The sequence below is a fragment of the Leuciscus leuciscus genome (genome assembly GCF_965113295.1).
Source record: "Leuciscus leuciscus genome assembly, chromosome: 2".
NCBI lineage: Eukaryota > Metazoa > Chordata > Actinopteri > Cypriniformes > Leuciscidae > Leuciscus > Leuciscus leuciscus.
This window is the reverse complement of record NC_138726.1, coordinates 40,572,426-40,589,007: the sequence shown is the minus strand read 5'-3', so window position 1 is coordinate 40,589,007 and position 16,582 is coordinate 40,572,426. Positions and strand designations below refer to the sequence as shown.

Below are 16,582 nucleotides of genomic sequence, written 5' to 3'. Positions count from 1 at the left end.
ACATATAAAATTGCACACACATACGATATGGATGCATGCGTGTAAAATATTTGTGTTTGCGTCTTACCCTGTCTGCTCCATGACACGAAGGGTTTGGGCTCACCCTGAGCCATGCACTCCATCACAGCTGGACGACCCATGACCACTGTAGAGTTCCGCGGTGGAGCCACAATCACCACCTCACTCTCCTGAGACAGACCTACACATGTCAGACACAGACTATGAGTGTGTGTTTGTGTACATGATAGAGCCTTCACCATCAGGAACAGTGGTTTGCTTGAGTGAAAGTAGCACTAGGTGAAGAAAGTAACCCAACAGAGGATTCTGTTTCCTCTTCCGCTCACATGAAGTGAGAGAGACAGAGACAGAGCGAGATACGTAGGAGAGGAGGAAAGAGTAATGAAACAGAGAGAGGCAAACTTCGAGGCCAAAGAAAATTGGTGTCATTTTTTCTGGGGTTGCAGCTCTCATATATAAATAAAATACAAATAATATATAAATAATATATAAAACAAATTATTCTTTTATTTAACAAGGATGCACTAAATCGATCAAATATACTGTAAAGGGATTTATAATGTAACAAAAGATTCCTATTTGAAATAAACACTGTTCTTTTAAACATTCTATGCATAAAAGAATCATGATTTTTTTTAGCACGGTTTCCATAAAAATGATTAAGCAGCACAACTGTTTTCAACATTTATAATAATAAGAAACGTTTCTTGAACACCAAATCAGCATATTAGAATGATTTCTGAAAAATCATGTGACTGAAGACTGGAGTAATGATGCTAAAAATTCAGCTTTGCAATTACAGGAATAAATTATATTTTGAAATATTGAAATAGAAACAGTTATTATCAATTACTGGGATTTTCACGCACAACCATTTCTAGGGTTTACAAAGAATGGTGTGAAAAGGGAAAAACATCCAGTATGTGGCAGTCCTGTGGGCGAAAATGCCTTGTTGATGCTAGAGGTCAGAGGAGAATGGGCCGACTGATTCAAGCTGATAGAAGAGCAACTTTGACTGAAATAACCACTCGTTACAACCGAGGTATGCAGCAAAGCATTTGTGAAGCCACAACACGCACAACCTTGAGGCGGATGGGCTACAACAGCAGAAGACCCCACCGGGTACCACTCATCTCCACTACAAATAGGAAAAAGAGGCTACAATTTGCACGAGCTCACCAAAATTGGACAGTTGAAGACTGGAAAAATGTTGCCTGGTCTGATGAGTCTCGATTTCTGTTGAGACATTCAGATGGTAGAGTCAGAATTTGGCGTAAACAGAATGAGAACATGGATCCATCATGCCTTGTTATCACTGTGCAGGCTGGTGGTGGTGGTGTAATGGTGTGGGGGATGTTTTCTTGCCACACTCTAGGCCCCTTAGTGCCAATTGGGCATCATTTAAATGCCACAGCCTACCTGAGCATTGTTTCTGACCATGTCCATCCCTTTATGACCACCATGTACCCATCCTCTGATGGCTACTTCCAGCAGGATAATGCACCATGTCACAAAGCTCGAATCATTTCAAATTGGTTTCTTGAACATGACAATGAGTTCACTGTACTAAAATGGCCCCCACAGTCACCAGATCTCAACCCAATAGAGCATCTTTGGGATGTGGTGGAACGGGAGCTTCGTGCCCTGGATGTGCATCCCACAAATCTCCATCAACTGCAAGATGCTATCCTATCAATATGGGCCAACATTTCTAAAGAATGCTTTCAGCACCTTGTTGAATCAATGCCACGTAGAATTAAGGCAGTTCTGAAGGCGAAAGGGGGTCAAACACAGTATTAGTATGGTGTTCCTAATAATCCTTTAAGTGAGTGTATATTGTATACATTTAGTTTTGTAAAGCACATTAGGTTAACTTTGTATTAGATCTGCTCTATAAATAAAGTTAGACTTGACTATACATTCAGTGGTGAAGGCCCTGTTCCTGTGGCCTAAGAAGAGCCTGCATGAATTCAGTAGACACACCCACAGATCATAATGAAGTAAAACATAAGCGTGCAGCTATGGATACGGTATGACGGTCATAACTTAATCCCTCTGATTACATACAGCAGCAATCACATATGCATGAGAGCCCAGGGATTTAAAATGGGTCAGATTTCTGTCTGAGGCTACAGGGTGCACCGTGTAAAAAGCAGTTTACAGTAGACATGTGCCGGTTTTTAAAACAACCTGATAATGAGAACAACAGGCCACTACAAAGCATGAATGCCTGCTTGAAGAATTGCAAAAGTTTGCTATACAACTCTTTTAAAGATAAAGTGAGTGTGTAACAAAACATACAGTATCAAGCAGAACTGATGAGCCAAACTACTGCCTCACATCTCAACATGTGAATCCAACACACTCTCACAATGACTGTTTATGTTTACTTGAGCTGTAAGGTCTCAGGGGCTAAATATGCATTGGATTCACAGAATAAAGCTATGATCACCTCAAGGTGAAGATTGCTCTCTTTCAATCTGTCCTTCTCTCCTTATTCAATTCAACATGGTTTTATTGGCAGGACTATAAATATTAAATACTGGCAAAGCTGAGGACGTGTGCAAAAAAAGAACAACATATTAATAGATAAGTTAGTAACTTGAAGGGTTAGTTCATCAGAAATATCTTAATTTGTGTTCCTAGATGAACGAAGGTCTTACGGGTTTGCAAAAGACATTTTTGGGTGAACTAAGCCTTTACGTTAGACAACACATAGACAACACAAAGAACAACGACTGAAGTGTTTATGTAACACTGAAGACCATTAGCAAGATGTCTACATACACACAGACACACAGGGTCACCATGGTGAAAAAAAGGTACAGAAAACATACTGGGATGATACAATACATATTTAGCCACATGCTAAAATGTATCTGGCAGCCAGTGTTGCTGTACGTCCATCTCTAAGAATTAGTTTTTGTCATGCTTGAAAAGCTGCTTATTGGGGTTCTTCAATTCTTTGCTCGTTTAATTTATTTCTCTTTCTCATTTTTTGATTGGCATATTGACATACTTTAATACATATTGCCTGAAATAAATAATTGATGGATGAATGTATGGATATTCCATTGGTCTTATTTTATCTCTAAAGGTCCATTGTTAGTAGTTTAGCAATGTATTAAGAACAGCTCACACAGAAGCCACTTTCAAACCAAGCAGCTTTCTGTTAGTCAACTGACTTTTGCACAGGGAAATCTTTGGCCCTCACAAGAAGTTATAGTTTGTGTGAATTCCTACTGAAATGACTTCGACAAAACAATGATTTCAAACACCTTAACTCTACCCCCTCATCTCTGTCATTCTATTTCTCTCATTCTATTACTCCTCCTTGTATTGTTCTCTTTCTTTCCCTCAATCTCCTTAATTTTTCTTAATTTCTCTCTTTCTCTCATTCTATCTCTCAGACACATTCCACAAGACATTTAATTTTGTTCCAAAAAGAGAGAGAAGAAGCTGAAGCAGTAAGATGAATGTGGAACAATTAGAAAGATGGCTTGAAAGATGAACGTGTGAGATGGAAACACACACACACACACACACACACACAGAAAATCATTAAGGTCTCTGACTGATATCACAGAAGCATAATGGAAATGAGCAAAGGTCAGCATGCAGATATAAGTACTGACTTCATAGCATTACCAATCGGTCTCCCTCGTCTTCCCACACTCTCTTTTATTTAATTTAGTTCTTTATCTCTCTAGCTTTCTCTGTCTTTGTTCCTCATCTCATTCCTCTCTTCCATCCCTCCTTTTGCTCACTCCATTTCATCAGCCGAGCAGCCTTAAGGACAGCAGGAAATCAATTCTGCCTGCAACACGGACCACCTCTGCAGAGGGCACTTAAACACACACACACACACACACACACACACACACACACACACACACACACACACACACACACACTACTGAAAGGGCCACTGCAGATATTGAAACTTTACTTCAAATAAGAAGACTCAAACAGAACCATAAAACAGATATGTTTCTCAATTAAGGGGTGATATCATGAGGAATCACATTTCCAATGTTCTTATGATATACAAAATATATGAGCATTATGAAAATATACTTTAACGTTCATTCAGATCAGTCCAAAAATCTAAATTATGCTGCAAAATAGCTAATTTCATTTTTGTATGACATCTGGAAGGTGAATAAATTTGCACCAATGACCACTCAATTTTACACATTAGGACCATATGGTGTTTAGAAACCCGGCCTGTCCATCACAGTAAAATAATCCACTTGTTAAATCACGACTTAACAAATACTCTTTCGGGGTACTCTTTCAAGCCTCCACTCTGTTTAAAGTGAGAATACCTTCTCAACAGACATATATGAGCACTATTATGCTAAGCTTTTTAAAAAAAAACAGTCACTGGGCTCATGGCATCCTGGACACCAACATTTTAACTATTCAGAAGAAACGAATCACTGTCTGGAGATATTTGTCATGGAGATAAAGATTAGGATCATGATATTTTGGAAGTATTACAGCACAGCGTAAGTGTACATTAACACCATTTGTTGTTTTCTTTTGGGATCTGATAGAGCGTTTGGACCCGGAAACGGTGATGTGTGACATCAGACTTAATAAGCGGAATGGGAGAAAATAGGATAGATACTATCATGCCTAAACAGTAAAACGACAAGTAAAATATGAATAAAATGTCACTGCCATGCTTCTAAAGTTTTCATCTCAGTCTGATTTTTTTGCACATTTCGGCATAGATTGATGTGAAGCTGTCACAATGTAATCTAGCTTTTGCAGACTGTTAGTGAAGGACGAAGCAACCTGAAAAGTTAATTTCACATTTCCCATACAAAAAGGGACTAAGAAAAGTCTTCAAAAATACGGCCCAATGTACCATTAAAGGGATAGTTCTCCCAAAATGACAACTCTGTCATCATTTACTCACCCTCATGTCCCTCTAAACCTGTATGACTTACTTTCTTCTGTGGAACACAAACGAAGATATTCTGAAGAACATTGTCGGTTCCCAAGGACTTCCATTATATGGACAAAAATGCTATTAAAGTCAACAAGAACAAAACTGTTTTGTTACCAACATTCTTCAAAACATCAAATTTTGTGTTCAGCAGAAGAAATAATTGTCATTTTTGGGTGAACTATCCCTTTAATATTCAGGAATTTCAGGAATTGTTTTACCCGTATTCTGAATTACGCAGTGCATAGTGTTGTGTTTTAAATGTCAGTAAACTTAATGGAAAACATACTGGTAATTTTGTGCTAGAACATTATCTGTTTTTCTACAGATTTATTTCTTACAGTGTACTTGGAGGGCAACGCAACAAAAACAAACTATTTAATTCCAAGGGTCAGAGAGAGGGCAGAAAAACTAAGTTATAACTAACATTATAACTAGCACTATTAAGTGGAACTCTATAATTCCAATGTTTAATGAATTCTCCCAGAGTTCTAAATCTCTAAAAGGCCATTGCAGTGTGAGTCAGAGAGATGAGGTGAATGGAGCCTCAAAAGTCTGTGAGGTGAACGGATCACGAATAATGAAAAGCCATCTATGATGGGGTAATTAGAAACAGGTTTTTGTATTATACCTGGGCTAACTGTGAGAGAAGCATCTTGGCTGAAGCGCTTGTGGGCAGAGTTGAAAGCCACGCAGCGGTACAAGCCTTCATCTTGTTTAGAGACTCCTAAAATCTGCAGCACCCCATTAGGAAGAGATATGTACCTGTAAGAGAAAGAATGAGACTAGCGTTAGCATTTCTAAATCAACCATATGTGTGTGTGTCAATATGTGTGGATTTGTTTAATTCTAAATTGAAGCTTCTTTTAAGCTTTAGGCTAGAAATCTGCTATTTATCCCAGCACTAAGCGCCAGTCAACTCAGATCAACATATAAAGCGGCAATATACACAAACCATACTGAAGAATTAAATACTGGAGAGTGGAAAATGGAAAAATAAAGGGCAGAGAAAAGTAATAGAAACAAATTTTAGTCTACAGATGTAGAACAGTCCAAAATGGCAGCTTGTATCAACAAAAGTCAATTTCTCTCTTCCACTCACTCTTTCTCTTTTTGTTTGCATGGCGAGGTCAGGTTGCACCACTAATATTCATTCTATAGTCATCTTTCTCCCCAAGAGACCGCTTTCAAATCCTCTTTTCATTCAGGACCGATATTATACACCATTAATCTTGTAGACTTATCCCCAAGAGCAAGACACTCTGGCAGAAAGGCCACAAAGACCAAGGTTTGGTGAATTTGTCCATCTTTGAGTGCAAGCGGGTTGAAACCGGGTGCATATTAGAATTCAGAATTCATTGTGGCTGTGAGAGTTCAGCTGAGGACACGTCCACACCAGAGCTACACCTCCAGCGACACGGCACCGCCTCAGCTGCGCTCGGGATGTAAATGAGAGAGTGACTGCAGCAGCCGCCAGAACACGACAGCGTGTATTAATGCACGGCTAATGTGCAAGTGTGTTCTCATTAATATGGAGAGGGGCTGTGAATACAAAATACACTTTTTTACGGATACAAAAGGAAGAATCTGATGCAAATGGAATGATCTCAGAAGCACGTCTCCAAATCTGTATCCTTTTTCAAGTTTGTTCTCATTTGTAATTCCAAACTGCTAGAGGAAAATAAGCTGTAAGAGGTTAAAAACCTCATGTTAAAATGCAGTGACAAACTTATCAAGACTACTAGAACTTCTACTTCTGTCCTGTACAATTACTGTGCGTACAAACTTAATTCACAATCTTACATCTAATGATTAAAAGTGTTAAACAGATGGCTAAGAGTAAACATCTGTTTAGCTGTCTGTAATTTAGTGTAGAAAAGAGTCAAAGTCCCCAATCGAATGTAACATTTTATTTAATGTTTAACATTTTACAATTTAAAATAACTGTTTTCTATTTTAATATATTTGAAAATATAATTTATTAATTTGATGGCAAAGCTGAATTTTCAGCAGCCATTAATTCAGTCTTCAGTATTGCACAAAAAAATTTATATGCTGATTTGGTACTCAAGAAATATTTCTAATTATTATAAATGTTGTATATACACTCACCTAAAGGATTATTAGGAACACCTGTTCAATTTCTCATTAATGCAATTATCTAATCAACCAATCACATGGCAGTTGCTTCAATGCATTTAGGGGTGTGGTCCTGGTCAAGACAATCTCCTGAACTCCAAACTGAATGTCAGAATGGGAAAGAAAGGTGATTTAAGCAATTTTGAGCGTGGCATGGTTGTTGGTGCCAGACGGGCCGGTCTGAGTATTTCACAATCTGCTCAGTTACTGGGATTTTCACGCACAACCATTTCTAGGGTTTACAAAGAATGGTGTGAAAAGGGAAAAACATCCAGTATGCGGCAGTCCTGTGGGCGAAAATGCCTTGTTGATACTAGAGGTCAGAGGAGAATGGGCTGACTGATTCAAGCTGATAGAAGAGCAACTTTGACTGAAATAACCACTCGTTACAACCGAGGTATGCAGCAAAGCATTTGTGAAGCCACAACACACACAACCTTGAGGCGGATGGGCTACAACAGCAGAAGACCCCACCGGGTACCACTCATCTCCACTACAAATAGGAAAAATAGGCTACAATTTGCACGAGCTCACCAAAATTGGACAGTTGAAGACTGGAAAAATGTTGCCTGGTCTGATGAGTCTCGATTTCTGTTGAGACATTCAGATGGTAGAGTCAGAATTTGGCGTAAACAGAATGAGAACATGGATCCATCATGCCTTGTTACCACTGTGCAGGCTGGTGGTGGTGGTGTAATGGTGTGGGGGATGTTTTCTTGGCACACTTTAGGCCCCTTAGTGCCAATTGGGCATCGTTTAAATGCCACAGCCTACCTGAGCATTGTTTCTGACCATGTCCATCCCTTTATGACCACCATGTACCCATCCTCTGATGGCTACTTCCAGCAGGATAATGCACCATGTCACAAAGCTCGAATCATTTCAAATTGGTTTCTTGAACATGACAATGAGTTCACTGTACTAAAATGGCCCCCACAGTCACCAGATCTCAACCCAATAGAGCATCTTTGGGATGTGGTGGAACGGGAGCTTCGTGCCCTGGATGTGCATCCCACAAATCTCCATCAACTGCAAGATGCTATCCTATCAATATGGGCCAACATTTCTAAAGAATGCTTTCAGCACCTTGTTGAATCAATGCCACGTAGAATTAAGGCAGTTCTGAAGGCGAAAGGGGGTCAAACACAGTATTAGTATGGTGTTCCTAATAATCCTGTAGGTGAGTGTATAACAGTTGTGCTGCTTCATATTTTTGTGGAAACAGTTATAGATGTTTTTCTTACGTGTCTGTGATGAATAGAAAGTTCAAAAGAACAGCATTTAAAACAGAAATCTTTTGGAACAATCTAAAAGTCTTTACTGTCACGTTTGATGGATTTAATGCATACTGAATAAAAGTATTAAAGTGCCCCTATTATGATATTTTAAAGGTTCCTAACTTTGTTTTGAAGGTCTCCTAAATTAGGTTTACATGCATCCAAGGTCAAAAAACAATTCAGTTTTCTCATTATATACATTGCACATCACCTCATTTTTCAAAGAGTCAGAAAACGGTTTGTTCGAAGATTCAGTCTCTCTAAACCCCTCCTTTCTGTGAGCTGCTATGCTCTGATTGGTCAGTCAGCCCAGTCTGTCGTGATTGGTCTACCACTTACAGTGCATGTCGGACACCAAATGCCTATTACCATATCTGAATTTCAGCTCCGGAGGCTTCCTCAGCGCTTGATTCAGTGATATGAATGATGGCATCTGGTTTTCTATATGAATTCCAGTGCGAGTTCTCATTCTTCTGAAGTGCAGGCAAAGTGTATTCGCAGTGCTGAAAACAGTGTCTTCTCGACATGTCAACAACACAGCTACTGTCATGACTTACTCCAGTTCTCCCTCTCTCTGCCTGTGCTTTCCTGTCTGTTTTCCAGTGTCCCATTCATTAAAAATAAAAAAGCAATAAACTAAATTTAAATAAAACTCAATTTGATGGCATTTGATGTAAACCATGACACAGTTGCTGTCATATGCAGAGAAACACTCTTCGGTGAATTCCTCAACAGGACCCGACAGCAGATGATGAAATATCTCAATGATGCAATCAGGAGACATTTTAATAAAATGCTATGTCCTTATTTGACATTTCAAAAGTCTTTCCTTTTCCCTCTGCATGTTTTTCATAATCCTTAACTCTTGAAAATATCTATATTAATGGATAAATTATCTAATAGTCTTACCCAAACAATCAATTGGTAAACAGTAAGTATAAAAAACCTGATGCACAATAATAATATTATGATGTGGCTGGATATAGATATGATGTGGCTACTATATGTGGTGAATTGATTTACATGTGAAACAAAAGATATCAAAGATTGATTTTAAAAACTGGAATGCTTCCCAATGATACCAGGATGGGTAATAACACTGGACATGACTATGTTCTTATAGCACCTTATCATTCTCAGTCTGAAAGAGACTGTGATATAATTTAATTAAAATCAATTAAATTCAATTTACATTTATTTGTATAGTGATAATGTGTGCTTCAAGTGTTTTCTGCACACCTACATCTCTCTATGTGCAAGTTTCTTTGTGTGCTTTTTTATACGTATACGTGCGAGTGACAGAAAGAGAGCAAGAGACGCATGTTCTTGTTATAAAACAGAAAAGACACGAGAGAAAAAGAGAGAGAAAGAGAATCAGGAATCAGCAGAGACTGAGAATACAAATAAAATAAACCCTTGCAATACTGTTTTGAACTTTATTCTTGACCTTCCACTAACATCTCCACAAGCTAGGAAACAGACAATACAGTGAGCCAAATTTAAATGCAAATGAAACAATTATATTATTTATTGGGAAACTCAAAGTTGCAAGGTAACATGCAATGCTATACTGTATATTCAGCAAACCTAGCTACATCCAGCTAAATGAAATCAACCTGACATTTTTTTAATCAAACAAGAAAAAAAAAATATCAAACAGGAATTACAGTATATGACAAGTTTTTGAGCCAACTTGGACAGTAGAGTACACTATCAATACTTTACATGATTACTGTGCAGTATAGCCATTAGCCAGTAAGAGATTTTCTTGACCAAAAAATCTTTGCAGTTTCTTACATATTCTGTAGTTGACCTTTTCAGATGGGGTGACTGAGAAATTTGGCAGCCTCTGCTATAGTAAGCCCTCCGTTCATCACATGACATGACATACTTTAAACCGATGACCCGGACTTCATTTGATGCAACAGTTCCCTACCCTCTGCCTCCCTCCCTCTGGTGCCCACCTCTTTGATGGGGCCCATTCCCAACTCTTTGACCTCTGATGGGCTTCTCATGTGCAGACTCTCCTGCTCTAACTTGACAAATAGCAAAAGCAACTGTAACATGCACACACTTTAAAATGTTAAACAACCGTGTGTGACTACCCTATGAGATGAACTGGCAATCGTGATTAATCGCATTCAAAATAAAAATGTGTGTTTACATAATATGCGTGTGTATTGTGTATAATTATTTTGTATATATAAATACACACATATGCATACATATATAAGAAGTATTTTCATGTAAATATATATTTATACATAATTTATATTATATATAAATATAAATATTTTATATATATAAATAACACATTTGTCTTAAATATATATATGCATGTGTGTGTATTTATATATACAAATTTATTATACAAAGTGCACACATATTCATTATGTAAACACAAACTTTTATTTTGGATGTGATTAATCGTTGCCCAGCACTAAAAAAAACCAATTATTTTTAATAAAAGAATGTCAAGGTGAAACATATTATTTGACATTTTGTACTCTAAGTCAATTACATTAAGTCAATTACATTTTTGGACAGACACACAGTAAGTCCACGCAGACCTACACTACAAACACTATGGGTATTCTTATTATGTCTAATGAGTTTTCACCACTGGACACATCACAAGGAAACTATTCTCTATAGACAAGACATATAACTGGGAGAGCTGGGGAGCTTCTAACTTTACCACAGGCCATAATCTTTTAGAATATTGTTTAAATGAATCCGAACAGGACTGGGAAATATCAGTACTACCTCGAAAGCTACCAGGTAATTTAGTACTTTTAATATAAGGCTGGACAAGTGACATTTATAGATATTTCACAGTGTTTTTGATCAAATAAATGGAACACACCATACAAAAATCTTGCCGACCCCGGTAGTGTAGGGATGTGCGATATTGACAAAAAATTATATCTCGATATTTTCTGGGATTTTCTCGATAACGATTATTAGACGATATTTTGCTGAGTGTGTTTATTGTGTTGGTACTTTGGCAGGTTTAGGACTGTCGTGGACAGCCGACTCCTAAAGTTTTTGATATTCTTCATACTCTGTGAGGTGGTCAGTTCACAGCAGTGACAGAAATAATTTTTTCCAATATGTTTCAATAGATTTTTACCTTATATGGGCATTTTTACCTTTATAAAGCCATTTTTTAAACCTAACTATATGCATGCATCATCTTTTGTGTCAATTTCATAAATTTGATCAAATTCAATTATAAAAATAAGACACAATAGGGCTGTTACCAATCAAATGAAATCAGTATTAACAAAATTCATCTTTGCAATATTAAATACTGAATATTGATATTTAAAATCATTTAAAACAAGAAAAGATACTTTAAATTTGAAATTGAAACCGCCAGTAGGTGGCAGCAAGTCACTGTTAATGAGCGAATCATTGAGATTCAACCGATTCATTCAAACGGCTGATTCATTCAAGGAAAGAAGCATTTGACTATCTTAATCTATCCTAGTCAACGGATTCGTTCAAAAAGCTGATTCACTCAGTAAGGAAACACCGCCGTGTGGCTTTGCTTTGAACTATTTTCGTTGGCAAAATGGAACAAAAACAGGCAATATGGTGTCTAAAACGTAAGTCACTTAAAATTAACTTCTTGTTTCTTAAACTTGTATAAAATCAATATCACATTTGTTATCATGCTGATATTTGGAGAAAAACTGCACTCTTGTGATATTTATTACTAAATTATATAAATAAAGACTAAATCACGAAGTAAAAGCATGCACTCTAAATGCGCACTCGTCTAATCTACAAGACTACATCACGTAGAGTTTGCATGCACTCTCTGGGTGTGTGTGAGGGATAGGCTAAACTCGATAATGTCAAATCGCACATCATTAAAACAACAATTACGATATTATCGAAGACGATATATATCGCACACCCCTACGGTAGTGCATTATTAGTAATATCTATATTTTTTTCAATAGGCCTAATTGCGCAGCCTTATTTTTAACAAAAAAAATGTGTTCCCATGTTGGACTAGCTTTGCGCTTGCTATGGGGTCCTTAGTGCAAACATTGTCATACTTGAATAAATTATGACAAAAGGGGAATTATACATTCCAAAACTTATGCCAAGATAACTTACCTGGATGGGTCTAGAGGTTCTGCAGGTGCAGGTAGAGCTGCCTGGTCCTTCTCCCAGGTGATACTTGGAGTGGGCAAGCCATCTGCATAGCACTCAAACCGGGCAGTGCCACCTACAGGCACAACCTGAGGCTCAGGATCCTGAAGAATACGGGACAAGCCTGAGGAAGACAGAGAGAGCAGAGTGTGGCCAAGAGAAAAGAAGCAGAAAGCAACAAGAGAAAAAAAGTGAATCAGTGAATGCATTACATTCACTTTTCATTGAATAAGCACAAGATGTAGCCACATGGTGGGAGTAGAGAGAGCGGGGCCCCTGACCTCTGCTCCAGTGCCTCTGAGCTTTGAAAATACTCTCACTTTGATCTGCTACATCTGCCAGACTCACACTGCTTATAAGCCCACAGAACAACTCACACATAGAACAAGCCAGAGGAAACTTCATTATTCAAACTAATGGTTAATGTTAATTTCTTGGTTAATGTTCATTTCAACATACATTAATACATTTTTAACATTTCAAATTGTATAAATTATCAGTTGTGTGACAACTGATAATTTATACAATTTGAAATGTTAATAACTGATAATTTATACAATTTGAAATGTTAAAAATGTATTAATTGTGTGTATTATGGACAATTGTGAATTAACAATGAACAATAGCATATTTAGATATTCACATTAAAGGTACACCATGTAACTTTGTTTAGTTCAAAATTAACAAAATTTAAATAATGAGTCAATACGTGTTTTTGTCTTACCCTGATTCATGGTATTTAGACCTAGCGCTATGGTTTTCGTGGTAAATATGCGCCACTGGGCCAGTGCATGTCTCGGCATAACCGTAAATTAGGGATGGGCATTTTTCAAAAATATTGTATTCGAATATTTGGGCTCATAAGAATTGAATATTCGAATATTCGTTTATTTAAATGACGTTTAAAGAGAAAAATGTAATTTTTTTAAGTTTAAGCTTTTACGTTTTTGTCACCATTTCTAAACAAGCATAAGCTTATGATTAGGCAATATTCACAACAAGCTTAGGCTACCTTATATCTTAAGGTTTTATTTTAGTTTAAAACATTGAACAAAAAATATAAAGCAGCTAAAGCTCAAAAAGCAGCTCAAGCAGCGCGAAAGGAATTTTTTTTAGAGTGTACCAATTATAATACAACATACACGAGTCAGCATATATCGTGTTTATATTGTTTCATGTTCAGAAAAACAATAATATCCACATGCACGAGCTGCGCTTACTTGCAGTAGTGAACGAACGCAGTGATTCGACTGCTGTTTGGATTTCAAGTGATTTCTCATTGTGGTGGGGATAATATGATAACTCAGTTTCATTAATTAATTTGATTAAAAGTAGCTCCATTTTGTAATATACTTTATTAAGATCATTTTCATCTAAGTAATTCTAAACTTTGCGAGGCAGACGACGATCAAATACAAACTTGTTAACACGCTCCACAGCACCACCCAGTGCATTTAATTATAATTGTGAGTAGGCCTAAGTGCTTGGGATTTATCGTGGATTCACTGCATTTACGGCCAGCAAAGCAACAAAGTAAAATTCGAATAGTTTTTTATCTATCGAATAATAATTACAGATCAAATATTCGAAAATTCTAATATTCGTACACCCCTACCGCAAATTATGAGAAAAGTTGCTCCGATGCGTGTATAGGACTGGTATAGGTTATGTCTAGTTCAACTTCACACTACACAACTTTAAACGTCGGCAGATTGCTGTGCTGTTTAGACTACATGACTTGCTCTGGAGTCTTGAAGTCGTTGTGGTGTTCACACTACGTGACACTACGTAAATGATCTGCAACAGGGGTTACACACAACACGAGCTAACCCGGTCCCCAAACCACGTTTTGTCACGAAAACACACGCGAGAAGTGGAATGGGAAATGACGCGAAATAGGAGTTGTCTATTTGAAAATGGACACTGGGACAAAATTGGAGGTGCAAAAAAAAAAGTTGTTTGCGCAATGATCTGTTTAGAACCCCGAAAAAAAAGAATATGGGTGAAAGGATGGATAGCACACGTGGGCAGCAGGGATTGTCTGTCAGAGAGAGTTAGAGGTGAGTGAAATGTTCATAATGAAAAAGCAGCTGCCTGCTCGTGTTGTGGTTTGGCAACGATGGTTACAAATACAAAATGCTTGTGTGTAATGTGATAACAAGCTGATCATTGGCTGATGCTCGTCGCGACATGTGACACCAAAGGCAATCGAGTCGGCCAACAGCTCCAGATATTTAGCATGCTAGATATTTGTCTGGCGTCGGCGAGCCATTTTGATGCAATGTTTAGTATTTCACACACAAAGATTGGCGAGCGCGGATCACCCGCAGATTTGCACGCGATTACAGCACGACCTGTCGGCGAGCTTGTTAACTTGCAAATCGGGCTTAAAACCCTGTAGTGTGAACTAGGCATTAGGTGTCACTGCAAGTGAGAAAGGGACATAAAGCATGATAAATCTCGAACCTCTGGATAATCCCCCGTTTGAAACAAACAAAAAACAACGAAAAAGAGAGGAGTCTCTGCTCCAAAAAGATAAAGCGACCGAGCTGATATTAAAAAAAGAATCAACATTGTTTTTTCAGAGATGAGGAGTACTGGGGTATTTGAAATGTTGTAAAAAGGACACGATTGAACGTTTTATTGAACAGATAATTGCCATATGTCAGTCTCTAACAGAATTCATTGTAAATCATTACCTACTGGATCATTTCATTATGGTTTTGTAACGCTGTAGGCCTACTAGTATTTATTTTCAAGGAAGTACATCGATTTTACCATATCAATCCGAGCACGAGTCCGATGATGATACATTGGAAGAACTAGTTATTCAACCTGAAAATCCATTGTAAGGATGACTTCAGCAGGATGTTTCTCAGTGATACGCTACTCAGTTTGAGGTACAGTGGGGAGAACAAGTATTTGATACATTGCCGATTTTGCTGGTTTTCCTACTTACAAAGCATGTAGAGAGGTCTGTCATTTTTATCATAGGTACACTTCAACTGTGAGAGACGGAATCTAAAAAAAAATCCAGAAAATTACATTGTATGATTTTTAAATAATTAATTTGCATTGTATTGCATGACATAAGTATTTGATCACCTACCAACCAGTAAGAATTCCGGCTCTCACAGACCTGTTAGTTTTTCTTTAAGAAGCCCTCCTGTTCTCCACTCATTACCTGTATTAACTGCACCTGTTTGAACTCGTTACCTGTATAAAAGACACCTGTCCACACACTCAATCAAACAGACTCCAACCTCTCCACAATGGCCAAGACCAGAGAGCTGTGTAAGAACATCAGGGATAAAATTGTAGACCTGCACAAGGCTGGGATGGGCTACAGGACAATAGGCAAGCAGCTTGGTGAGAAGGCAACAACTGTTGGCGCAATTATTAGAAAATGGAAGAAGTTCAAGATGACGGTCAATCTCCCTTGGTCTGGGGCACCATGCAAGATCTCACCTCGTGGGGCATCAATGATCATGAGGAAGGTGAGGGATCAGCCCAGAACTACACGGCAGGACCTGGTCAATGACCTGAAGAGAGCTGGGATCACAGTCTCAAAGAAAACCATTAGTAACACACTACGCCGTCATGGATTAAAATCCTGCAGCGCACACAAGGTCCCCCTGCTCAAACCAGCGCATGTCCAGGCCCGTCTGAAGTTTGCCAATGACCATCTGGATCAGTCCTGGTCTGATGAGACAAAAATAGAGCTTTTTGGTCTAAACTCCACTCACCGTGTTTGGAGGAAGAAGAAGGATGAGTACAACCCCAAGAACACCATCCCAACCGTGAAGCATGGAGGTGGAAACATCATTCTTTGGGGATGCTTTTCTGCAAAGGGGACAGGACGACTGCACCGTATTGAGGAGAGGATGGAGGGGGCCATGTATCGCGAAATCTTGGCCAACAACCTCCTTCCCTCAGTAAGAGCATTGAAGATGGATCGTGGCTGGGCCTTCCAGCATGACAACGACCCGAAACACACAGCTAAGGAGTGGCTCCGTAAGAAGGT

At 38.2% G+C, this 16,582-nt stretch overlaps 1 protein-coding gene across 1 annotated transcript in view; it reads right to left on the bottom strand.

Annotated features, from left to right (window-relative positions):
• The window catches only part of igdcc4 (immunoglobulin superfamily, DCC subclass, member 4), an 81,396-nt gene that overhangs the window by 26,315 nt on the left and 38,499 nt on the right, over positions 1-16,582 (bottom strand). The window contains exons 3-5 of the mRNA XM_082162588.1: positions 12,523-12,682; positions 5,607-5,740; positions 68-199 (exon numbers count right to left, since the gene is read on the bottom strand). Coding sequence (XP_082018714.1) covers positions 68-199; positions 5,607-5,740; positions 12,523-12,682 — 426 coding nt within the window. The remainder of the gene's footprint in view (positions 1-67; positions 200-5,606; positions 5,741-12,522; positions 12,683-16,582) is intronic.